The sequence below is a fragment of the Neopelma chrysocephalum genome, unplaced genomic scaffold (assembly GCF_003984885.1).
Source record: "Neopelma chrysocephalum unplaced genomic scaffold, ASM398488v2 Primary Assembly neopelma1_252, whole genome shotgun sequence".
NCBI classification, from domain to species: domain Eukaryota; kingdom Metazoa; phylum Chordata; class Aves; order Passeriformes; family Pipridae; genus Neopelma; species Neopelma chrysocephalum.
In genome coordinates this window covers 376,570-402,396 of record NW_020897914.1, presented here as the reverse complement: position 1 = coordinate 402,396, position 25,827 = coordinate 376,570, and the positions used below count along the sequence as shown (strand labels likewise).

General features: G+C 43.7%; 2 protein-coding genes and 2 long non-coding RNA genes across 7 annotated transcripts; 2 read left to right on the top strand and 2 right to left on the bottom strand.

Annotated features, from left to right (window-relative positions):
- Positions 1 to 725: 725 nt before the first annotated feature.
- Positions 726 to 4,894, bottom strand: POLR2D (RNA polymerase II subunit D). The gene is made up of 4 exons (XM_027703949.1): positions 4,747 to 4,894; positions 3,021 to 3,201; positions 2,474 to 2,569; positions 726 to 1,360 (listed from the first exon to the last, which is right to left on the bottom strand). The coding sequence occupies exons 1-4, from the start codon at positions 4,817 to 4,819 to the stop codon at positions 1,282 to 1,284; spliced, it is 429 nt and encodes a 142-aa protein (XP_027559750.1). The 5' UTR covers positions 4,820 to 4,894; the 3' UTR covers positions 726 to 1,281.
- On the top strand, positions 4,812 to 16,773 carry LOC113977641. 3 transcript variants are annotated; one of them, XR_003537376.1, is made up of 4 exons: positions 4,812 to 4,874; positions 5,648 to 6,078; positions 8,214 to 8,342; positions 16,596 to 16,773. It is a non-coding gene; the product is annotated as an uncharacterized LOC113977641 (long non-coding RNA). The 3 variants fall into 3 exon arrangements; XR_003537375.1 differs by having other exon boundaries at positions 4,821 to 4,907; XR_003537374.1 differs by having other exon boundaries at positions 4,848 to 5,083.
- On the top strand, positions 8,349 to 9,517 carry LOC113977642. The gene is made up of 2 exons (XR_003537377.1): positions 8,349 to 8,453; positions 9,303 to 9,517. It is a non-coding gene; the product is annotated as an uncharacterized LOC113977642 (long non-coding RNA).
- AMMECR1L (AMMECR1 like) lies at positions 9,520 to 24,695 on the bottom strand. Of its 2 annotated transcripts, none has more exons than XM_027703947.1 (7): positions 24,457 to 24,695; positions 21,963 to 22,407; positions 16,603 to 16,713; positions 16,024 to 16,138; positions 15,185 to 15,275; positions 14,104 to 14,200; positions 9,520 to 12,934 (listed from the first exon to the last, which is right to left on the bottom strand). In XM_027703947.1, the coding sequence occupies exons 2-7, from the start codon at positions 22,367 to 22,369 to the stop codon at positions 12,823 to 12,825; spliced, it is 933 nt and encodes a 310-aa protein (XP_027559748.1). In that variant the 5' UTR covers positions 22,370 to 22,407; positions 24,457 to 24,695; the 3' UTR covers positions 9,520 to 12,822. The 2 variants fall into 2 exon arrangements, with proteins under 2 accessions (XP_027559748.1, XP_027559749.1); XM_027703948.1 differs by lacking the exon at positions 24,457 to 24,695 and adding an exon at positions 23,919 to 24,093.
- Positions 24,696 to 25,827: the final 1,132 nt, after the last annotated feature.

Below are 25,827 nucleotides of genomic sequence, written 5' to 3'. Positions count from 1 at the left end.
GATGCTGTTTGACATGATGTGCTCCAGGTGAGGTAGCCCTAACAGTTGTCACATATCAGCGTGGCCTTTCAGCATAGCAGCGACATTAAGTTTCCAGTAAAACCTGAAATAATATTGTATTTCTCTCCCTTTTGCAAGGTCAGTGAAACCCTATTGCTTATCATCACAAATAGTCTTAACACACCTGTCTTCCTCTCTGTCCCAGATGTTCTTTCCTGCAAAATTTTCCTTCTTCCAGGTGTGGTGGTAAAATTGTAAGATTTGAGAGGGCTGGCTAAGAAGTTTACCCTAACTAAAAGAACATTCATTTCAGTGAAAAGCTAACAATCTGTGAATCTACCAGCTGCTGAGCTGTGATAACAGGGGGTGTGCCGCTCCCACAGGCTGCACCAGGAGCCATCCCTCCATGGTTTGGTTCCTTCTCAGAATTAAGGCAGTTGGGAAACTACTTCAGGAGTCCATCCCTCCAGGGGTGGATACTTGGCTTTGTTAACATCAGAATTATGGGTTAACTCTTTATTTTCTGTAACAGGTGGGTGTCTGCAATCACCTGGCAGACAGGTACATGCCACCCAAATGTTCTCTCGCTGTGATCATAGTTAATATCACCTCTGTCTGATCTGCCCTAAATTGTAATTGTGTTATAAAACGCTTGGAGTCCCCAGATCTCCAGGATCTATTTGACGAAAAGATCCTCATTAACAAAATCATAATATGTACCTAACGTTTATAAACCACACAACTTTAATGAAAAATATATTTTAATTTACACTAAACAATAGAAAATTATTGAAGCTGTAAAAATTCACTGTCCTAATCAAACAATAAAATGATGCCAAACAAACAAAAAAACCACCACAGAAATTGATGCTGCCCATGACTGAATCTTCTGAGCTCCAAGAATAAGTTTCTCCGTCTCTTTTAGAAATTCAAAAAAACCCCGAAATTACATCTATATTTCTGCAAAAAACCAGAAATATGGTGAAAATTTACAAACTGGGGAGAGGGTTTGGGGAAGAAACAAATATTTCAGCCACTGGGGAAAGGCTTTTCGGGTTCTTTGGCTCTCACAATACAGGAGCCCTTGCCAATATACACATGGAACAAACCAAAAAGACGACGCTGATCTCCAGTCTGAATGCACCTGTGATGACACGGCACTGAAGCACCCTATGTCCACAACTTCCCTCACTCAGCCAGGAGCTCAGCTGGTCCAGAGGGCTGAGAAACAGTCAAACTCCCCAGGTTTTTCCGTTCAGATAAAGGGGTTCAGGGTTAACCTTAATATTGGAAGCTGCGTTTTGTCTGAATGTCATCGAGAATCTGCTGTAATTCTTCATCTTCAAACCGGCCCTCCAGGCTGCAAGATAAGAACAACAAGGAGACACTAAACCTTTCAGAAATAATCTACCCCCCCGGATTCATTTCAGTTGTAGCTCCCTCCCATAAGTCTCGACGTGCCACTGCCCACCTGTACGTAACCACCAGGAACCATCTGTAAGGTTACTGTACAAAGAACAATCTAATCCCTATGCAGTGTTTTCATGACAAAACTCCATCCTTCCCAGAACTTTCTGCTCAATAATTTCTAAATGTGTTATCAAAAGGCAAGGTAGGTGCAGGTTTACGCAGACCTCTAAATGAAGACCACGCAGCCGCATGCTCGTAAGGCAGTCCTTCTTGCTATGAAATCTTAACATAGAATCACAGAATGGTTTAGGATGGAAGGGACCTTAAAGTTCATCTCATTCCACCTCCCTGCCACAGGCAGGGGCACCTTCCACTAGCCCAGGTTGCTCCAAGCCCTGTCCAACCTCACCTTGAACACTTCCAGGGATGGGGCAGCCACAGCTTCTCTGGGCAACCTGTGCCAGGGCCTCACCACCCCCACAGGGAAGAATTTTTTCCTAATCTCTAATCTAAACCTAATCTTTTTCAGTTTGAAGCTGTTCCCCCTTGTCCTGTCACTACCTGCTCTTGTAAAAAGCCTCTCTTCATCTTTCTTGTAGGCTCCCTTTAGGTACTGGGAGACCACACTTAGGTCATCCCAAAGCCTTCTCTTTTATATAATGGCATATAAGGAAGGAACTGTAATTTAGATGAATGTTTTGTTCCCTCCTCTATCTCAGGCCATGAGGTAACCAATCAAGACGTGAAGAAGTCACTGCTTCCACACACCTTATCCACAAAACAGTTCATTTGCTCCAAGAGCAAAAATCTCCAACAAACACAGACACAGCCAGCTAAGAACCCCAGTTTAAGCTGTTTACACTGAATCCAGTAAAAGTTGTCAGGAACACATTAGGGACATGCACAAATAGTGCCTCACTGTCAGATCAATGGGTAGGGAAGACCAAGATCAAATGTTCTTGCATCAACAGAGCTGGATTGAAGCGACAGCACCTGCCCACAGCTGGCTTTAGATCACAGGGAAGTATAAAGCAGTCTCTGCACAATATGTTTAAGTGCTCACCTAGGAATCAGAGCTTTGGCTTCCTCAGCTGTCTCAGGACACAAGTTAGCCAAACATGCCAACTCAAACTTATGGAGCTTTTTCTGGAGCAGCAAACTGTAAGGAAGACAACAACTTGGTGAAATTACAAAACAGAAATATAAAAGGGCATAAACTAAACCAAATGGATATCTTTTTTCATACTGCTTTTGGCACTGAAGTTAGGTTTATTCAAGAGGAAATACTCATTATATAATTGCATAGAGGAATAAAAAAAGTCCCATCTGCTAAATCCACTTGCCCTGAATTACGCTGCAAAGTCTAGAAAATCCTCCCACTTAATGCAGTCAGCTATCACTGAAATACTGAAAACAAAGCAGTTCACAAGGCTTAACCTGGACAAAGTACAACCTACTGCCAAGAATTATGATCAGATTTCCTGCCTCTTCAGAAAGAATTAAAGAACAAAGCAGGAAACACCACTAAACTGTACTTTCATAAAGCAGCATCAACATTATCTATAGATCAAATTCTCCAGTAAGTGTCATTCCCTGTCTTTCCCACTCACCTGCGCACACTGGCAATGGTTTCACGGTTTTTGAAGCGGCTGAAGCGCGCTGTGTAATTCAAGGTTTTCATGAAGACTTCTGACAGCTCCTGCTCATCCTCTGCACTCTCGTTCTGCTGTTTACGATGCTCAAGCAGCATGTGCACCTCTGAGTTCAGAAGAGTTTCTGCAGTTTCAAATTCTGCAGTCGAATGAGAGAACGTCAGCACCAAAGATGAAGCACAGATGAAAAGGAGAATTATGGAAATTTTGTACAAAAATCTAGCTCTGGGCAATAAACAAGTGAACAACGTGTTTTATGGCCCTTTCACCAATGACTGGGCAGCATTTCATACTGAAAATGCTGATAAAAATTACACCACTTCAAGTGACAATCCGAGATGTTCGTCTTTTGAGGTCATATTTTACACTTATGGCCCTAACATTACAATTTTTCACAGTTTTGCAGTAAGTTTTCCTCACCCTTTTTTGGCAGAACTTAAGGAATGCATGAAATGCTTTAGAAAAAAAAATTTAGAACTGTAATACTCAAAAAAATTTAGAAGTGATGCCTATGGCCTTCAGAAGCCTGATTTATTGAAATAAATATGGATGTTTTGAATATTTTAAAAAAGGTTTTGTTTACTTGAAAAGTTAATTGACCTACTCCATTTTCATTATCAGAAAAAAACTTTTAACCAATCTTAACAGATCCCTCCCCCCCTTTTTAACCAGCTTTGTTTTCATTCATCATCACCATAACTATTATATGAGTTCCAATAATAAGAAGGTCTTTCAATATCAGCAGTATGAGCTGTTCAAAAGCAGCAGTGTCAAAGGCTGCATCCCAGGGTGCCTGTCAGCACTGTTTTATACAAGCAGATACAGGGCAGTGCTAGAAAGGGACTGGCAAACCATATTTTGCATTGAGCAGTAGGTTAGCTTAGGCTGAACATGAGCAGGCTACAGATTTTAGTATTAAAGAATACAAAAAACCCCAGTCTTTCAGGGCTACACTTTTGTTCATAATTCAAAAATGCAGCACAGTGCCCATTTTTCTTTTTTTATTCCTTTTCTTTTCCAGGGTGGCTTGGAGGTGTAAATACACCTCTGGAATTTAAAATGAACAATTTTCTGAAAAAAATACACAGACCGTGAGAGTCTGTGGTTACCAACTCTGGCTCTGGAAAGCTTGTTTCCTAAACGCAGTAGTAGTCACAGAATCCCAGAATGGTTTGGGTTGGAAAAGACCTTAAAGTTCATCTCATTCCACCTCTCTGCCATGGGCAGGGACACCTTCCACTATCCCAGGTTGCTCCAAGGCTTGGACACTTCCAGGGATGGAGCAGCCACAGCTTCTCTGGGCAACCTGTGCCAGGGCCTCGTCACCGTCACAGGAAGAATTCGTATGATGAGGAACATCAGTGAAAAAGCAAGGGTTATACCAAATGCAATGATCGTTTCACTGCAGCCTGACAGGATTTTTTTTTTTTTTAATCTCGTACACACACACAGTGGCCCACATAAAAACTGCCACATCCTAGCAACCACGAGGTCCTTAAACATATATAAATGATTTATTATCATGGTTTTTAAGGCTCGGGGCTCTGTAACCGGTGGAGGAGGGTCAGGGGCGTTGAGCAGCGCTCCCATCCCACTGAGCTGCCCGGCCAGGCTCGTTCCCTCACAGGAGGCCGCCGCCAGCTCCGACCCCCGCCCGGCCCGGCACCCCGACCCCCGCCCGCACCTTTGGGGAAGACGAGCTGCGAGGCGTCCTCCTCCACGTCCGCCGCCCGCGGGTCGCTGCCGCCCGCCGCCATCGCCGGAAACCCGCAGCGGAAGGACAGCTGCGCCGAGAAAGGGCGGTTCTCCCGTGTGAGGGGCGGGGGGAGGCTGGTTCTCCCCGGTGTGAGGGGCGGGGGGAGGCTGGTTCTCCCCGGTGTGAGGGGCCGAGGGTCCGTTCTACCCCGAGCGCTGCCGAATAGAAAAAAGCGGAGTTGCCGCTGTGGAGAACCGAGGGGAAACAGCGGGGACAGGGCGCCTAAGCAGCCCTCCCCCCTTCCCCCACGAAGCAGCCCTCAGAGGTGTGTTTAAGCTCGCTTAGCAATGAGCTCCTTTCAGAGAGGGAAAGAGCTGGGGTGCTGAGCGTTGTTTATGTGAACACGGGGCAAATAGCTGTGACAGACGAAGACATCATCAGACCAGGACTCTACAGCTCCCTGACAGGAGGTTGTAGCCAGGTGGGGATCGGCTGCTTCTCCCAGGCAACCATGGACAGGATGAGGGGACGCGGTCTTAAGCTGCGCCAGGAGGTTTAGGTTGGACATTAGGAAGAAATTCCTCACAGAAGGGATATTAGGCATTGGAATGGGCTGCCCAGGGAGGAGGTGGAGTCACTGTCCCTGGAGGTGTTTAAGGAAAGCCTGGACATGGGACCCCGTGCCATGGTCTAGTTGACACGGTGTTCGGTTACAGGTCGGACTCGATATCACAAAGGTCTTTTCCAACCCAATTGATTCTGTGATCACGAGCCCAGAATCTTACAAGGCACAAACCAGGGCCCAAGAGAAGGATGTGGAGGAACACTGAAGGAAACAGTGCTTGTCCTTCACATGAGCAAACCCTTCTCCTTCTGCTCTGTCCTTTAGGAAATAACCAAAGAGCTCAAAACTGCGCTGGTCCCCCTCCCCAGACTGCACAGCAGCACCCATTTGCCCAGGAGCACCTGAGGGCACCAAGGCAGCAGATGCACCTTCACATCAGTGGATCAGCAAGCTGAAGCTTGCTCCGTTTTGCCACCAGAACATCCTCCAGCTAGACAGCAAAGCCCAGCCTTAGGAAAACTGTGACTGTCTGTGCCAGAATTTCTGTCTAGCTCACTGTGATTAATAGACCTCGGTCTATAATGAAGGAGTATTGATATCATAACACACTTCCTAAGGAAGGTTACTTTTTCAGACTATCCAGAAGCAATCTACAGACCCCTAAAAGTTATAGGCAGGCTGAAAATGAAGATAGTTCTCCCAGCGCTGCCAACAAAATAACTTATGGAGTAGTGTTTTCCCTGGAGAGCTCACATGTAAGTGCCTAACCAGCCTAAGACTCTTAAAGTAATAATCTTATCAGCCCTTACTATGTCATGCTGCGCCCCTAAAGAAAGGCAAAAATAGACTGTTGGAGGATTTATGATGAAACCACTCCTGTTCTCCTGAACTGCATCTGTGCCTAGGTGAACTGTTGGGAAAAGGAATGCATTAAAAATAAACTACAGGAATATGAAGAGGTCAAATAATAGATTTCTAATATTTGTTATCTGGATAATGAGCATAGCAGAGAAACTGAATGGAAAGTAATTTGCTAAGTGGTACAAGCGGAAAGACATTCAGTAAGAAATGGAATGGAAATATCTCGGGGAACATCTGGCAAATTAAACAATTTCAATTAGGTTTACAAGAAAGCAAGGAAATCCATGCCAGATTGACCAGAGAAGCATTTAACATCATTTGGAATTCTGACTCAAATAACCCATCAGCTCAGAACATCATGATTCTCAGAGCAGTAGGTAGCTCACTGAGGTTTAAGTTACTAATTTCCCTGTTGGTTTTCCCCCAGGGATCCATTCTGCTTAAGTATACAAAAACTAAATTAAGAGAGCCAGAATCTTGCAAGAGTTTATAAGTACAGTGTAAGAGGCTATCATAAAAGATTACGTCCATTATCACTGATGTGTTTTGTTTTTTAAGAATTTAAAAAATGAACTTATAAACTCCACAGGAAGTATTGTTCAGCTGCTGCAACAAACCAAACATAGCAGAGTACCTGACTTTTTTGTTATTTTTAAAATGCTCTGGCTTTTTCCTCACTAATAATGACTGTTTCAGCATTTGTCAACAAAATACGCATAGAAAAGGAAGATGAGCTTGATTAAAATAAAAACTATAGGAACTTTTGAGCAGCTTTAGTAGTCACATCCTAAAATAAACTGATTAAAAAAAAGAAGAATACTTGGCCAAATGTAATTTATCATGAATAGAGCCTCTAATATTCCATATTCCAGGGCAAAAAGCATTGATCCTTGCTGGAGACATGTTATTAGGTAGCAGACTGTTAGACAGACCTATTATGGTAATTTCTATGTAGCTATAGTTTAAACACAGAGCCTGTAAACACTAATTGCACCTCCACAGATCTTACAAAATACTCAGCTAAATACCTCCATGTAATTAAATGTAGGAAGAGCTAATAACAAGGATATTCTATTATTAGCATAAACCCACTTTGTAATATGCTTTCCTTCTAATCCAGCAGCAGCAGAAATGTGATTTTCCTTGCAGTTTTTAAAGTTTTCAAACAGTAATTCCACATTTTCTGTGGAGTGCCAGTGTGATCCTTGTGGATATAACCACCCACTGAGAACACCCTGTGCCACCATAGCCAGTATTGCACAAGACGTGTGATTTTCATCTGTGTTCTTAAAGTATAACTTCAGGTTTAGGTTTTCACACCATTTTGCCTTTATTTTTACTCCACTTAAAAGTATATCTCCAAAACCATAAGGAATGAACATATATGAGCAAAGTAAAATTATATTAATATCCAGTAATAAAGTCATAGTAAGCCTCTGAATGCAAAACTGCATGATCTGTTCAGTTTTTAAATACATGTATGACATCTAGACATACTATCAACTGGTTGTATCACACATGATTTCTGCCAGAATTAATCTGATTATAACAGCAGTCTAGCTGACTACAGAAAAGAAAAAAAAACTATGGTTCAATAATCTGGATATTGTTCATTTTGCAGAAGTATGTACTTGTTTTAAGGAACATGGTAACAACACTCTTCTATGCTTTCTGTGTCTTCTGAGTGATATCAAACATACACACAAGTCATCTTTTCCCAGACCATGGAAGAACCAGTTCAGGAACTTTCCTATGGTACTGCTCTATATACTGTCAGGATAAATATTGACTTATTGGGTCTCAGGGGAAAGTTTGCATTTTTTTGTGGTTTTCATTTTTATCTTTAAGAAATGGCATTTCTCAATCACAGGTAAAATAAAATTCTTTTTTTTTGTGTTTAGAATAAAAATGCTCAAGTATCCTTCATTTGAAGTGTCTTGCAGATATTCCTCCTAAGCTGTCTTTAATTTTGTTCTAGAAAGAAGTGAGTGCCAAATGAGTAATTAATTTTGTTTCTTATTTCAAACAGGACTAACAACAGAAGAAAGTGTTTCCGGGAGAATTATCCTGGTTTATATTTAGCCTGGATTGACCTATTTCAGTGTGCAGTCATATGTACACCCTTCTACCTGGCCTCATCCTCCCTGTGAGCTGCTGAGTGAGTGTTCCTGTGGTCACAGAATGCAACATGCACGGAAGAACTTCTAATGAAGGACACCAGACAAAGATTTTATGTCTGACTGATTCAATAGGAAACCAAAAAAATCAAGTAAGGAAAAGCATATGACACAAAAATGTACAAAAAGTCAATGTATTCCTGACAACAAAGCTCAGAGGATATACCTGATAACTTCCCTGGACACATGATGGTAGTGATATGGGTAACTTCAGAAATAAAAAGGAAATCACCTGGAAATCCCATTAGCCCCAGAGTCCTCCTCAACCCCTCCTCACATTGCCTAGGGGATTTACATTCTAGCCTGACTAGTACCAGCAGCATATTTTCTGAAAATAGATTTTTGCTTTGTCGTTGTGCTGAGGTCAATTTTAAGTCAAAACCTGGTCAAAACCAAACCCCTTCGTTTGGTTGGTGTTTTCTTTGGGGGTTTATGACTGTTCATTGACATCCAGGGCTGCCCTTCCCAAGAGCCACAAGCAGAAAATGTAGGATCTCCAACTATACATCTGTCACAGATAAAAAGTTAACAATAACCTGACAGTGCATGGAAAAAATCAGGTAAACCAGAGGCATAATTCAAAACTATTCCCCAAATCAGTTAATCCTGTCAAAAACAAACATTCAAATTGTAAGAACCTAGAAAGATGTAGGTGTTTCTTCTGAAATAATATTTTTAGATTACCTTAAGACTACAGCCTCAGAGTATAGACAATCTGTTCTCATTAGTTCCTTTTAGAAGACAAAAACCCAAAGAACAATTTTGATAGTTTCAGACATATTTAGAGTACTCTGTACGTATGTGCTTTATATATGTCATGGAATACCATCATGATAGAAAGTTATTGTCAAGCAAACATTATTTCAGGATACAAAGACACTGCTATGCCGTTATTAATGAAACATATTTAGTAGTTGGTTTTAATTTTCCTTCTATTTTAGCTTGCTTCCTTCTAGAGAGCCTGTCTGACTGTTTCTGTGCTTCCAGACAGCTGCCATCCCACTCTGGCAACCTCCCTGGTTTTGAACATTCGATGTAATTTACAGGTTTGCTATTCAGACCTGTAATATATTGTTTGTCTTTCTAGATGAGAATGATTTCATCTTATCCCCCATAAAGGCTGTGAGAACCCACATAAAGAGGACAGTACAAATAATCTTTATCTATTATGATTTATTCTCTACAATACTTCATTAGAGGATAGAGTTCAATTATTTACACTCAGAAGTTATTATATAGGTAGGAGGCAACCAAGTGTAATACAAAGAATTGGTCTGACATCTCTGCACTGAAGGTCAAAAGAGGTCTCCTGCTTTAAGGAAATAAATTAACCAAAAAAACCCCAACAAAACAACATGTAGTTTCCAGAATACAAACAGAAAGACAGCACTAATGGTCAGTGAAGATTGCAGAGGTTTGTTAATGTACTATGAAAAAAATTATTCTGTGCAAAGGTTAAAATGAACTCTTAGATTTCCTTATAGATTTTTTTTTTGTTCTGATAAATTGTAGATATGTGATATTTTGACTACAAAACGTTCCCAAACTGAAATGGCCTCAGTTGAGATTGACTGTTGAACAATACAAAAAAAAAATTAAGAACCTCACAGTGGAAACATTCCAACACTGACAGACTCCAGTGATCAAAGACATTCTCCTGTAGTTACTGTAAAACAAAGACATTTCATCATTGCAGTGAGATTATTTCTCAGTTGTGGTTGTCATGAGAATAAGCCCTTCTAGACCAAAAGGCACTTGCTTCTAAGGATGAGTTAATCCAGATCTAACCAGGTAACAGCTGCTTTGAGAAGTAGTTCTAACCTGCTGTCCCCAGCCAAGCAACTACTCGTAGCAGTTGGTCACTGATTTTGGTTGCCTTCATCTTGAGACAACTCAAAGTACATTTTGTTTCTAGTTCACCTCTTTCATCCTTATGCATAGCTGCCGTGTAATGATCTAGAAATGGGATTATTTCCTGAGACCACCTGTCCTTGTCATACATTTCTCTGAGCTAACTTAGCTACTGACACAGTTTTTAACTGATTTTATAGCTGGACCCTTATGGGACAAAAGCTGGGAGGGCCTGTTCCTTAGGCAGCAGACCAGTATTTCTGACCTGCCAGCTTCTCTTCTCACTGCAACAAGACAAGAACACAGTACATATTTAGAGGCATTTTTGTTTTTGTTTTTTTAAACAGACTGAGTGGGGAAATAGAAGTGGGAGAGGATAAGACTTCCCCAGTCCCAAACCATCTGTCCCACTTCAGGCTTAAACCAACCAAGTCACTCAATCCTAAAATTCTGTTCTTTAAAAAAATTACAGCTAACCCTCCCCACCCCACCCCTTAGTCATCCCTAGTCAAAGAAACTGAAATCAGGAAAACACTATACACTGTTGAAGACACAGAACAGGGCAAACATCTGAAAAAGAAACAGTATAGTTGAAAAGCCTGGCACTGTACGCCTGCATGACCAGTCTCACCGAGCGTGCTCAGGGGTGAAGTTTTAGCACCATTTTTTTGCTTTTTTTAAACCTTTTAGAAATTAAATTCTAACATAGAACACTTGAACAGTAATGAGTGTAGCCCTATGTATCATACTGTTTGACAGCTGAAAGGTAAGTGGTATGTCCAGAGCTGACCCCACCCTCCCCCATCACTACATGGCACCTGGAAGAGTAATTACAAACTGGAGTGGTTTGTAACAAGACCAGTTTATTCTCAGCAGCAGGAAGTTATGAACAATCCCTTCATCTTCAATTGCTTTCCAATGACACCACAAGGGAAAAGTGGCAATTTGTAAGAATGACCCAGTACAGGGCGAAAGCTGGGTCGATACTGCACCGTTAGGCAGAGTAACCTCCCTCACAACTCTCTTCTCCAGCAGAATGTTACATCAGCACAAAGCAAAACTGCACAGTTGTGCATTGCTTCCTTAGGACCAGGAGCAGCAGCCTGCAGTTCTTAGCTTCCCACCAGCCCTATTCCCTGCCATGCCAGGGCAGAATTTCAGGCTTCAAACACCAGCCAATTACCCCACGCAAGCAGGCTCTAAAGATACGTGCAACCAAACAGCCATGACTCTCCTGTGCACTTGTATCTGCTTTCCCAATCATTACGGACCCTCCGGAAACTTGGAAAACAAACCAACCAACACCACCCCAAACTATATTTTGATGTCCAGTTACCTTATTGAGAGAGTGTCATAATTTAGAGTTTATGACATCCCTCAATGATGCTGCAGAATAACAATGGGTAACTTAACTCCCTCTCAGAAGAGAGTATTTCTTGTGATCATCAACCATGGGAGAAGAAATACAGAATGCACACGAGTGTCACCCAGTTTGGGTAGTAAAGGTTTCCCCACTCACTGCCTTGCTGTGGTATGACTAACCTGATAGATCTTAGCAGTGAAACTCCACACCTCTATTCCATAGGCCTGCTACGAACTGGAACACTTCCTGCCCTGAAGATTGGTAGTCACACTGGAGAAAGTGGCTGTCCTAGCAATAGGAAGGTCCCCAAGACAGTTAGCTTAAATTAAACAAACTTCAGTCACTAGTCTCATTGTATGACTACAGTCAGTGCCATGCAAACCCCTCCCCAGCCCTAATCCAATCTGCTACAAATATTTGGAAACAAAACTTGGTCTTAACAGACTGTCCAGGGATACACAAGTACCTTTTCCTCTCCATACACAGCATGTGCCATGTTGCTCTCTGACAGACACAACAGCATGCTGTTTCATAGCAGGCTTCATCACCAAGCTCTGTCTTTAAATCCAGAAAACTAAACCAAGAGAATTTCTAAAGAATTCGACCTACCAAGTATCTGAGCCTTAAAGCCTTCTAGGGTTTATTTAAATAATGAATTCATTTTTCACATCTCTAAGTGTTTTCTGTTGGTGAGGATGGGGTGCCATCCAGGTGTTCAACCCTCCCCAGTGTCATGATGTCCACCTGTGATGCGTGGGGACTGCAATCAGCTCTCAGTACACAACAGATACCGGAGTTAAAAAAAATTAAAAAGAACCTAAAAAATGTTTTGTTGGACTCCGTTGCCCAGGCTGCCAGGGGAATGCTCCTACTTGATCTGGGGGGCTTCCATAACAAGCAACTCAAGTTTCCACAGTGTCAGTAACACCCAGGAATGGATCAGTCTGAAGCAGCACTTTCACTCCGAGAGGTCTTCTGCACCTCACGACAGTTCGTAGGCATGGAGCCCCAATCCAACTGAACCCCCACTCAGAGGGAAGGCTGAGATAAGGCTTGGGCCCCTGAAGTCCTGTCACGCTCTCATCCTCCCCCCAGGTCAGCAGGAAGGCAGACTTGGCAACGGAAGCTAGCATCATAAAATGGTGCAGTAATAGAAGTAACTGGACCAGGAAGAGGAGGCGTCTGCCCCAATGATATCGTAGCCGTTGGCAGCAACCGGGGAGTGGGACTGGTCATGCAGCCGTGTGTCAGGAGTAATGATTGTAGAGGGGGGGGGCATGAAGAGTGCCATTCTGGAAACAATGCTGGCGGGAGGCCATGTACTCTGCATAACTGATTGTCACCTTCTCACTGCGGTACCTGTGGGAACAGCATCAGAAAAATAATGTCAACACACATGGAGGGACTAAACAAAACCCATTCATCACTTCACCCTTCAGCTCACAGCCAGTGACGAACAAGAGGAGTGCACTGCCTTTGGTACTGCCTCATGCAGCAGTCTCAATAACCCATCTGAGCTTGAATTAGCTTCAGTGTCCCAAAAGCTGAGCCCTAGTCAAGGTGATCATAATTAAGGGATGCCTGAAGTAGCACACATGAAACAAATGATCAATTTGTATTCTTTTTTATCCACTTGCAGGGGGCAAAAATGGCATGAAAAGTTTGTTGGAAGAAGACTCAGTTACAATGGCTAAATAATCAGTATTTCACTATTGTTTACTATTGTGGTTATCTTCACATTTGAAAGGCTAGTGAAAAAAATGATGGAGAGGTGTGTAAAGAAAGGTTAGTTATACCATATAAGTGACAGTCTATGTTGTAAAATCAGAATTCACAAAATTTGAAATTCCTTTAGAGATCAGAGTTTTCCAGGTTTTTCTAAAGCACACTACACAACAGATAAACAAAGTGGTTGTGAGTTGCACTAAGACCACGTTATGCCAGATTTTAATGAAAACCTTCGTCCTGTCCTCTTCTGTTAAAAAAAACCCTGCACACCCACCTCATTTCTCCAGAGGTAAGAAACGACCTGATAAATTAATGTTTCTATACAAAACCAGAATGTCCCAATTTTTACTAACATAAAGGGAGCAGAAACCAATAAGACAGCTGGGGGTATAGAAAAGCAAGCAAATTCTGAAAACCAGCCAAATTCAAGTGTGGTTTGAAGACAGCTGTCACCTACAAATAGCTCCAGCATCCACAGATGACCACACTGAGAAAAGGAAGTTCATTGAAAAGATACTGAAAAATCAACCTTTTTAACTTTCAAAGGTTCTGCTTCTGATCTTTCATATAGATGGTAATATTAAAACCAGTGACCCTTCTCTCAGAAAATGCCAACTTTGATCCTGCCTGGACCAAACATATTGTGCTTCATCCCATTACACATGGCATTTCTGGTTTGGTCTTTCACATTACATGTCTCGTCTGAAAGAGGCTGAAGACTTACATCAAGCACAAATACTTTAAATTATCCACAAAACGCTATAAAGCAAAATTAAAAGACGACAAATACATCAACTTACCTGGTGAGTTTAATTGTTTTCCTAAAATCATTGGTAATTGGAGCCTTAAAGCCACCTTTCCTGAGTAAGGAGTCTATGGTCTGGATCTGATCCCAGTCTATTGAAAAATAGAAGCAAGGGAAATTTTTCAATATTAAAAAGATGTTTCAAAAACATAAGAGATGCACTAAAAGGCCTCTAGGAAAGCAAACAACTAAACAGGAAACTGAGCTTTAGAAATCCCAGTGTTGAACTGGACATACATGGCCTGATGCATGTACACTATCTGCACATGTTAACCCCTTTTAATTCCTACTGGAGCTTGTCTATGAAACAGTAATCCCATTTTCCATATGACCTCTCTTCTTATAAAGGTCTGTGCCTTGCTTCTGTTGCAGGGACCCCAAACTGTTTCACCATGTGCTACTTAAGTTTAGCTCCATAAGCCTTGAAAATAAGAGAATACTTAGCTCTTTACATAGACAGATTGGGATTGATGCTCTGGTGATAGCACAGTGCACTGCTATGTGAGAGATCAGAGTTAAAATTACTACCTTAGTCTTTTGCCCCAGAGCCAGGAGGATGTAACCACTCCACTCTGCTAAGTGGAGGAAAGGATGCAATATTTTGAGCAGTTACCATGGTGACTGCTACACTATTTGAGTGGGAAGTGTGCTCCAGAGGGGCCCTTTTCCAGCCCTCCTCTGGAGGATGCTACTTTAGCAAGAATGAGGAGGAAAGGGACCCTTCTGTTGGTGCTGTGCAGCCTGCAGTTATCCTAGTTGATGGGAGAAACATAGAAGAGGAAAGATGCAATGCTGAATGATCATGGCTGGAAGATCCACACTTTGAGATCCGCTATTTCTTAAGCCCTAAAATATTTTTACGCTAAGATACAGCTGTGCAACGAGTGAAAGGCCAGGTGAAAACCCAGCAGCAACTGTATCAGGTGTCAGTTATCCAGATTAAGCCCGGTGGCTCCACGGCACTACTATGAGAACAGCATGACAGCATTGCAATCCGAGCCCAAAATCCATAGATTTAAGTTACCCAATTCTGTGACACAACATGTTGACATGTTTGGCTGCCATCTCAAACCCACCTTGTTCCTTAGCAACCTCAGGTAAATACGTGGCTGTGCGTTTGACACCTTTCTCATTGATGAACTCTATTCTGATCCCATGGATACCAACCTATAGATGGAAATGAACAGCCAAATAAGAGGTGTTTGCTAGCACTGAGTCCACGATTGAGTTGTCATTCCCACAACACTGTGTATCTCTCTCTCTCTGGACAGTTTGGCTTTTGCCTGGACAAGGACATTCTCTTCCCCACTCTCTGTTCTTGCCAGGCAGGTCTCACAAGCAGCTCTCTTAGCACCACAAAGGACCTCTGCCACCTTTCCCCATTGAGCCTCACCAGTGCCCCTAAGGCAAGTCTTGTCAGAAGTCTGACAATTTTCCATCTCTTGTGTTGGGCAAGAGAGACAAAATCTCTGTACACAAGAATCATGCCTAAAATAACCCAACTACAAAGTCCACATATATATATATCCTTCTTGAACTAAATACACCTCCATGTACAAAGTCCTAAAAGTCATTCACTCCTTTAGTCTTAACTACTTTTTATTTCCGGTTTCTATTCACACCATCAAAAGACTTCCCAGGCTTTTACACATGTATTTACACCCATCTCCTATTGGGCCAAATCTATAAACCACTTCCATGTTTCTTTTATTCCCATTCAGATTCCTTCCCAACCAAAAGCATACTGTTAGTCCATTCTCTTCCTCCCTTCTAGTTTTCCAGACCCATTTCTTCTACTTCCAGTCTCTTCTATCCCCATACACCCCTGTAATGAAGGAGACACATCACCGTGTACTAACCCGAACCCGAACGGAATGAGAGAGTGATGCAGAGTTCCAAATGCACCTGTTCTCACCTCCCAGTCCAGGTAGTCATTGGCATCCTCAAAGTTAGTGAGGAGGGAGACAGAGCAGAAGAGTTTGGGCAGCTCCTCGCGGGTCAGGGGGGGAAATCGGCTGTCCTTAAGTGCACTAAAGGGAAGAGAAGAAATATTGCCTAATACAAGCACCAAATTGAAGTGCTGGGTATCCAATGACTCCCCTTTTCATTATGCCTCCGTGAAACATGTTTCTCTGCTACTGCAGAGAAAATGACTTGCATCTCTCCTTAATCTAGTAAACTGTAATCCCAGTGATGCTGTCCAATACCTACCGCAGTAAGAGAGAAAATACATGCTACAGAAGATGTTAAAACTGTTAGTATGCAAGACAGATTTGCAATTAGCCTTAAAATGTCAACCACAACTCACCTGTTGCAAAGATGTTCCACTAAATCCTGCTATTCCCCTCACTCTGGCTATCATACACTTCTCAGGTGTATTTTATTGTGAAGCATATTACACTGAACTATGTTGATCCAACATACTAACCTTGAATCCTTACAGATTTTCAGCAAACGAAACTCATTTCAGATTTATTTCATTTCCAGCAGTTACCTGGTTAATGTGTATTCCCTGAGTCCTGAGTGCAGATTCATGGCTGAAAAGGTCCCGATGCAGCCACGAAGCCGCTTGTCTCGCCCCGTCTTCCACGTCACAAAGAGTGGACTGAAAAGGAAAAAACCAAAAGAAACCTTCCAGCCTCTATGGATATTTGGCTGCTAAGAGGAGAGTACCAAGGTGTAAAAGAGCACATGCACCTGCCCTTGCTTTCTCTCTCTCCAATAAACCTCAAAAGGCAGGTTTGCTCACCTGCTACCCAGCAATAACCAAACCTCGTGCCCACACCCTGCCACACTCCAGCATCTCCCTCCACCTTTGCAGCATACTCACTCCTCTCCAGCAGTGCTCTGCAAGTCATCCATGGACACCTTCTTGGACAGATTCTGCACTGAATCTAATGAGTGATATGGTTGTTTGACCCCACTGAGTACCTGTCAGTATTGGCCACACTTCATAGCATCCACTAATTTACAGGACAGCCCATATAAAAATCAATACAGGTGAAGCAAATAAGATTAGTTACTCATAGTACCAGTGAACCTGAAAGATCCCCGGGCATTCTGCAATTCATCTATAAATCAGATTTGCAATAAAACTTTTTCTTTTTTTTTTTTTTTTTAATTTGTTTTATTGTTTTTGTAGGGTTTTTTTTCTAAAGGAATAAAGAGAAAGCCAAATTATTTTTTTCCCTGTTACTTCCATGAGGATCTGACTTCTGGGTCCGTCCCGAAGGTGTGAGCACTTTATGCCCAAATCTTTTGCTTACTTTCCATTTGATTTATATTTACACATATTCTCTCCTGTTGGACACATACCTAAATCACTATTGTTCCTACTCAAACATCACCCAGATTTCCATTTTTCTGTCTACTATTAGGAATTTACAGGCATAACAGTAGATTCTCAGACTCAGCAGGCTCATTTCAAGCTGTTAAACTAGAACCCATGATTTAGCCTCAAAGAAAAACAAGATCAGAACAATAGAGCTCTGTGAAGAGATAAACAGGTAAAGATGACTGTCAACATTAAATGCAAAAAATTAACTTCTAAAGAAGTGAGTGAAATTGCAAAGAGTTGTAGAGAGAAACACTAAAGAAAGGACAGTGGTGGCTGCAGCTTTACAAGAATAACCAAACATCTGGAAAATTCTGTAAGGCAACTGATGATGTTGTTCTAATTATAAAACCAGGATGAATGATTCTACAACTTTTTCAGATTACAGAGTACTGAATACAAGACATCACCCTGTGGATTTCTATAGAACTTTAAGTACTATGATAGAATGTGATTTTCTGAGATTAAACAAACATTGGCAGGAGTTCTGAGCCATCAAGACTGATTCAACAACACTGCTCAGGCATTTACTTTCCTCACATACTCGAAGCTCTTGTAAGCAATGTATCCTTGCAGCAAACATTACAAAAAATACTAAGATGTTCTGTTCAGACAACAAAACCAGCACGGAGTGTGGATGATTTCTCAAATACAGCAACAGAACTTCTAAGTTGTCAGAATATAATTTAAACTCTAGTGATAAATCAATGTCGAATGATGTTCCTCAGAGCAACAATGGAATTAAAAACTATCACAGCATAAATCCATCACTGAGGATGTAGTTACCAGCTGTGACCAATGGCAGAAGTACTACCCAAAATAGCAAATAGCTGTAAGTGATAATTGTGAAGGACTTTGCCCACAGAGGAAGCGGAAACATCCTTCCACACCCAACAACAACCTTATTGTTGCCTGTCCAAGACAGGTGATTTGCTGTTCTAGTTTTCTGACAACACTTCAAAGCAACTTGCAGGAGATCATTGCTCTACATTTTATATGGCTACCATATGTTGAAAGAGCAAACAGAAACAGAGTGTAAGAAAATACATTAGAAAGCTTACAAAAACAAAAAAAGATACTAAACTTACACAGGAGAACTCTGAGAAACACTACTGTCACAAGTTCAGTGGAAATTTTCCTAATCTAATTAAAGTTTTGAAACCATTGCTCAGCCCATGTGACACTCATCCCAAACAGGAAAGGCAAAGGAGAACATAAACCCCATCACTCTCAGAATACAAATCTAAGCAAGTTCCCCTTCAATTCAAATTGCAGGTTCACATTTTCAATTCGCCTCTTTCCCCTTCCAAAGGGAAAAAAACTCACAAACCATATTTCCACTGAGCATTCTGTGTCTATAATAGAAGAGATATTATCAGAAAGGACAGGATAATTGCATTCAGAAGGCTGTCATATCTTAAAATACCTTAAAGCACATTTTAAACAATTTTTCACTGTGGTCAGAACAACTGAGGCATAAAAAGAAGAACTACACAATTTTGTAAATGCATATAAAATTTCACTATTTTCACAGCAGAAAAGATGTTTCTGTCTCTGAAGAATAAATGCACTCAGCAAATTGCAGGTGCAGCTGACAGTAAGTCCATTGTTCCAGAGCCCCTCCTTGAAAAGTGTTATTTCCTAGATGTACTAAGAAAAGTCACAACAACCTTTTGTCCACGTTCACCCAAGGGCACTTACATGTACTTTGCAGCCATATCTTCAGCAGATCATGGCAACTGTTTCGCTCCCAGACACAACATCCCACTTAGCTGTGTTTGATGAGGGTTTTTAGGCTGAGAGGGGAATTTCAGCAACTAAAAGCTAGCTTCTCCAATTGCAACTACAAAGGGAATTTTAAAGTGGAAAAATACAGCTTGTTCAAATCAGAGTTTAGCTTGTACTCGGGAAAAACCTGTTACAGAACAGATTTTATGATGCAAGTTCCTTATTATTTGTCTAGCATGGCAACTGGAAACTTCCATGGTGTAGTTTTAGCACCACTTTGTAATACCTACTATTAACAAATCAGACTAAAGTACAAAAGTAGAAGAAGCAACCAATTAACTATTTGCACAGGTTCCAAATTGTAATTTCTTCCAGTAACCTGAATATTAAAGGGGATATTTTCTTCCTTTACCAAGTTAATTCAGACACAACTACAAATCTTGCAATTCCACCGTCTCTCCATTGATTTGTGAACATCAGTGCTAACACTGGAATAAGGAAACCTTACTCTGTAGGTATCTTACCATCATTCCCATCAAGACTGTTGTCCATGTGCATATCCCCTCAAGATGCTAACTGAAATTCATGGTGGTTTTCAGGTCAGAACCCTGTAACTTTTATGTTATTACACTATTTATGCCAAATCCTGCCCTTCACACCTACTTTTGTCTTTACTTTGAGGTTCAGCACCAGTTTAAAAATCTGCTATCCAGAAGAGGCTGTGCCTCTTTCTATTCCATCAACAGTCTGTCCAGAGAGACTTCCTGGATAAACCTTTGTTTTATTCAAAGATCTCTTCCACTGACATTCATTATGTCACAAAGGGCCAAAATACAAATTATTTCTGTATTTTCACTTTGCTTACTTCTATATTTAATGACATTTGCCTTGAAGTTCATTCCATGACTGTCCCAAGTGGGACAGCTTATCCTTATGTGCTGCTCTGCAACAGAGCAAACCCCATGCTTTTCCCTGGGGAACATCCAACTATTTGCTGGAAGCAAAAGCATAAATGCTGAAACACAAGAAAATTTAGGTAAGCATTTGCCTGCAGGGGAAAGGAGGTAAGGGCTGGTTATGCTTTGCTGGTGTGCTGATCTAAAAGTCTTGCAATTATGAGCACAGAAATACCCAATGAGCAACTCTGAACTTTTCAAATCTGGGCATAAAATTCAACCAGCTGCTATTCCCCAAAGGATGTCCTTTTTGAAACTAGTCAACAGAAAAAGCAACAAAATCCAGCCAGAAATCTCCTCTGACACCAAAAGAATGCAGCTGTGTAAAACCATCTCTCTTACTGACTTAACAGAACAACAGCAAAAAAAACCCCTTTGCATTTCAAGTGACACAATAATAAGCAGACTAACATAAAATGTTCTAAAAGGAGCCTACCCAGGGTACGTAGCAACAACAGCAGAAATGTTTCAGCCTGGGGAGTCCCTGGAACTATCTGAGAGCCTGGTCCAGAGCATTTCTCCATTCATTTGTATTTACAATATTAAACAGCTTAGTCTGTGGCAGCATTCAGAACATGTATCCATAATCCTACTTGGATAATAACTGCATGGAAAGCACAACCCACATCCACCCTGACAGGCAGTAAGGTGGGCAGACACCGAATACACAGAAAAAGTCCTTGACCTGTTTAAGCCACTGTTCCTTTACATCAATTTAAAATTCATTAACTTAAAATAAAAAGTTGTTGACACTGTTAATTTATCTATTGTTCTGGAAGAGGCCCCTGGAGGAGTGTCAGAAAGTCTATCTGTCATTGATCTTTCCCATATAATTCTTTCACCAAACATTTTAACAACATTAACATTTCCACACCTACGCATTCAACCTTCAGATAAACATTAGCTAAATCTCACCAAAGCCAAACAGCTTCATAAATCCTTCTCCTCACTTCTGCTCATAAACATCTCCTTTCCCCCTAACCTTGGTATCGTCCTTGAAAGTTAACTCTCTTGGCAGTGCTGGGTTCATGGTTGGACTCAAATGTTTTTCTAACCTAAATGATTCTATGATTTCTCCTCACATTGCCCAGCTAACACTATCTTCCCAAAGCATCTTCTATAACTGGCAATTTTTCGATTCCCCTCCCTGCTAAACCCATTAACTGGGACAGCTGAACAGCCTTGTGAGTGTCCTTGCCCAATTCTCACCAGCTCAGCATTTGTTTCAGGATGAGCTGGAAACTTGTTTCAGCTTCTTACTTTATTCCCTTTCCATTTGCTTTGCAGAAGGAAGTCTATTCCCTTGTCCCTTCACCAAGTCAGTGTCTCACATTAGCTGAAGCCTCTTCAAATTAATGATGTTATTTTACTGTTCTTTTAGAATAATTTTGCAGGAGGAACCGCTCAGTTAAGTTTTTGCAAAGGAATCTATTCAGAAAGAAGGGGGCAAACTTTTATGTCACCATGAAGTGGGTTTGCACTTCTCAGTGAAGGACACAGTGTCTCATGGGACATATAGGAGACTGTGAGCTGAAGAAGCACACCTCCTCACACTTAGCCTAGCTCTCTTTCTGTAGAGCTAAGCATGTCCTCCCCTGAAGGCCCCTCTTCAAAGCTTGCTCGCTTCCACCAAAAACCACAATACTTTACTCCTTCATGCACTTACAGCGCATCATTTTTAGCTTCTGGCAGACAAAGCAAGCAGTAGAATGCCCCCCCTCCCCGGCACACCGGTTTTCCTACTCCCCAGAGGAAACCCTTCACCTATATCCAACCAAGCCACAGCAGCTCTGGCAGCTGTTTCCCAGCTTTCCTCCCACACGCAGATGTACTCACTAGGGGTCATTGGTAAATCGAGGAAGCCGTGGCTGAGGGAACCCGTACAGATGACAGTAGAGTACATCAAAGCAGTAGCAGCACATTTCCGCTGTCACCACCAGGTTCTTGGTGCTGTTGGCAGTTCCATTGGGCCGAGTCAGTGGGCTCAAAGCTCCTGAAGTGGGATTCATTCGAGTAACTGGGGAATTTCCTGGGCCCAAAGTCAAGTCAGATACGTTCTCCCTTCCATTATTCCCGTCTGTGTGCTGGTGGTTCTGAAGAGGACCTGAACTGGAGCCTGGTACAGTTGTGGTCTGATTCCCATGACTGTGCGTTCCACTCCCAGACAATTTGGGCTTCTTCACCCCACAACAGCCAGCTGCCAGCTTGGGCTCAAGTGGAGGAACACAGCGTCTTTTTCCCATCCTGCTTCAAAACTTGCTGCCTGGAGCACTGTAGAACCCTGGCAAGGGGGGGGTGGGGGATAAAAAAAGCAACACACAAAGAGTTACAGGTGAAGAACTTCCCTGCTTCTGCTACAGAGGAAGAAAACCCTCGCAACATGTGACCAAGTATAGCACTAAAGTCAGTTCAGCAGGCAGAATGGGTGTTTTCACATATAAATTGAAAGAGTGTGACACAATATGCGTGAAATCACACTTTTCAAGTTATTGATGAGGTGTACCGAGCACTTTAATAAGTGGCTCATCACCAAAAAACCACAGTCAGACCTCCCATAAAGAGAATGAAACTGGGGGAAAACAGAAGAAAAAAAGACTTAAGACTACAGATACACCCTATCCGCAACTTTTCCTGCTCACCCATTGCACAAGTGGCAAACAAGCTGCTGACAAACCACCAGCGCATCTCCCTTCCCCATTCCCGACAGAAGAGCGACAGCAGCCCCAAATGACATCTTGGGGTTGGACTCCCAGGGGTGCTGACCTTGATTTAGCATTGGCAAGATCAAAGAGGAGCTCCAAGCACTGAAACAACAGACTATTTCTAAACAACAGACTATTTTCCAGACCACATGAACTGGAATCTCTATTTACTTTCTAGGACTGGGTGAATCAATAGAGCTCACAAGTAAACACACAGGGTGGTACAGTCAAGATGTGCAGGACAGGACGAGCTTAAGACAGAGCAGTCTGAACAGAGGGAAGTGATAATGGCAGGAAACAGGTATGGTGTAAAAGAACAAACCAACTCAGAGCAGTGTTTTGTTTGCAAAGAAGAGAATATTAGCTCATGCATCACATGAAGGGGTGGAACAAACACAGGCAGGAAAGGCTGTGCAGTCAAAGATGAACAAAGATGACAGGCAAGGACCACAGGTCAGTGGTAGGCACTTAAACACCGACATCACCACGAGATCTAAACATACCAAGGGAGGGAAAAACAGTTCCCCATCTGTAAAATGAGGCTGGAAAGCACAGGCACACACGAGTCCCGGAGAACACCACAGAGGACCGAAGCCACACTCGGCTCTCACAAGTACCTGGGCACTTCGGTGACCATCAGAGCACCGCTCCAACCCCCCAGGCGTGTAAGCGATGCCTGAGCCAACAGCACAGACACAGAACCGCGGGTGGGGGTGACACGCACTGAAATTCAGGGTGTGACAACTCCCTGCCTTCTCTGCACGTGCAAACAGTATAAACTTTATTCACGAAGTTTCATCGGCCATGGTAAGACTCACACAATCTTGAACTGAACCAGAACTGGTGTGAGACGTGTTCAGAGATGCACACAAACCACGCGTGCCTGCAGTGCTTGCTCTGCTTAGGGACCCTCACCTCAAGGCTTTAAAAAGACCATAAGGAACAATTCACCAGACCTAATGAAAATTAAAATTTTTCCTCGATCTCTACCTTTGCAATAATAATAAAATAAGAAACCCAAACAAGAAAAGGAAAAGCATAACTTTGACAAAGTGAGCATGTAAATGTTTCAGCGCTTATTAAAAGTTACCTGCTCTGGCTCAGCGAGGGTGCTGGGATAGATGAGCCTTCCCCAGTTACCACTGAAGGCTCAGCCGCATTGGGGAGGCTAAATCCTTATTTATTTATTTGGAAGTACAACACTTGATTCAAAATCGGAGACGTGGCAGGGGCAGAGGGGAGCTCCCCTTTCCTCTCCCCTCCTCTGCAGCAGGGGCCTAACAAAGGCGGCCGCACCGGCGGCTGCTCGGCTTCGGCGCCGCTCACCGGGAGCGCCCCGCGGGCGGGAGGGGGCACACCGGGACACCGGGGCCGGCCGGGCCCTGCCCCGCGCTCCCGCCCACAAACTTTGCGGGGTGTTCGGGGCGGCCCCGCGGCCCCTCCGGACACGGCCCGGGGAGAGCCCGGGGACCGCCGGTACCCCCAGCCCGACCCCCTGGGGCAGCACCGGGGCCGCCAGGGGGCGCCGCGGAGCGGGACCCCCCCGCTCCCGCCGCCCCCCCGGCCCGGGCGGGCGGCCCGAAGAGCCCCCGCGCCGCGGTGCCCCCTCACGGCCGGGGGTCACCCACCTCCTGCACCCGTCCCGGCTTCTCCTCCGCCTCAGCCCCGCCGCCGCCGCTGCTGCCCCGCCGCCTTCTGCCGCCTCATGGGGCCATGGGCCTGGGCGAGGCTCCCCAGAGAAGCGGGCCCGGCGGGCGGGGGAGCGGGCAGGGCCCGCCGCAGCCGGGGCTTCCCGGGGCGGCCGGAGGAGCGGAGCGAGGCCGCGGGCAGGTCCGCTGCTATCCCGGCAGCCTCGTCCTCCTCCTCCCCTTCCTCCTCCTCCTCCTCCCGGCCGTGAGGTAATGAGGGACGGACGCTCATAGTCCGCCAGCCTCCGGGCGGCGCCAGCGCGGCTACGGCGCGGGGCGGGCGCTCGGCCCCGCGCGGGACCATAGAGACGCGCGCTTCCGCGCCCTCCCCGTCACGTGACGCGCCGCACGTGCGGAGACAAACAGTCCGGGGGCGGGGCCCACACCACGTGAGAGAGGCACCGCGGTCCCATTGGCCAGCGGTGGTGGTGACGGAGCAGCGGGGGAGGGGCGTGCGGCCGGGAGCGTCCATTGCGCGGGTTGGAGCGGGGGTGCCTTATTGTCCCCCGGCGCCCCCTCCGCGCTGGGGCGTTGGTCCGGCCCCGCGCTGAGGGCCGGTCCCGTCCCCCAGGGGATACAAGCAGTCCCGGCCGCCGGGACGGTCTTACCTACGGTCATAGACGGGCAGAAACCGCTTCTATGGCAGGAGCCGTAAATGGCACAACCGCACCAGAGCTAAAATTTACTTTTTTTAGTATTTCCAACTGCCTGTCGGACACGCAAATCCTTTCCTGCACCTTTCTACATAGCACTGTAAAAAAGAACAAACGCAGAGAAGTACTTACTCCATCAAGGGTTTTAGGACACCTGGTAGAAACACAGGCTCTGTATCCACTCTAAGAGGAGAGAATCTCTGCCAGCGGGTCGGTCTGTGGGATGAGAGTTATTGTAATACAAGGTACTGTGGCTGTTGGAGGTGTTCCCATTGTACAGCACGGGATGGGATAGAGGAAACCACAGGGCTACTTCCTAGTTACCTCCTGAGAACACAACCATAACACCTGAGCAAGCTGAAGAGCAGATTCCACTGTACACTCGCTGCCCATTCAAACCCAAGAGACAAAGAAACTGGCTCAACTCTTTTAAGAGTGTAAAATGGCATTTATGTGTGCCATTCCTGATCTAAGCTTAAGCAGTAAATAAGATGCATGAAAACATGAGTTGGAGAAATCCAGATGAACATCACTGGATCTTACTTTCTCCTACAGTGTCACAAAATGGTCTGGGTTGGAAGGGACCTCAAAGCTCATCTGATTCCGCCCCCTGCCATGGGCAGGGACACCTTCCACTAGACCAGGTTGCTCCTGGCCT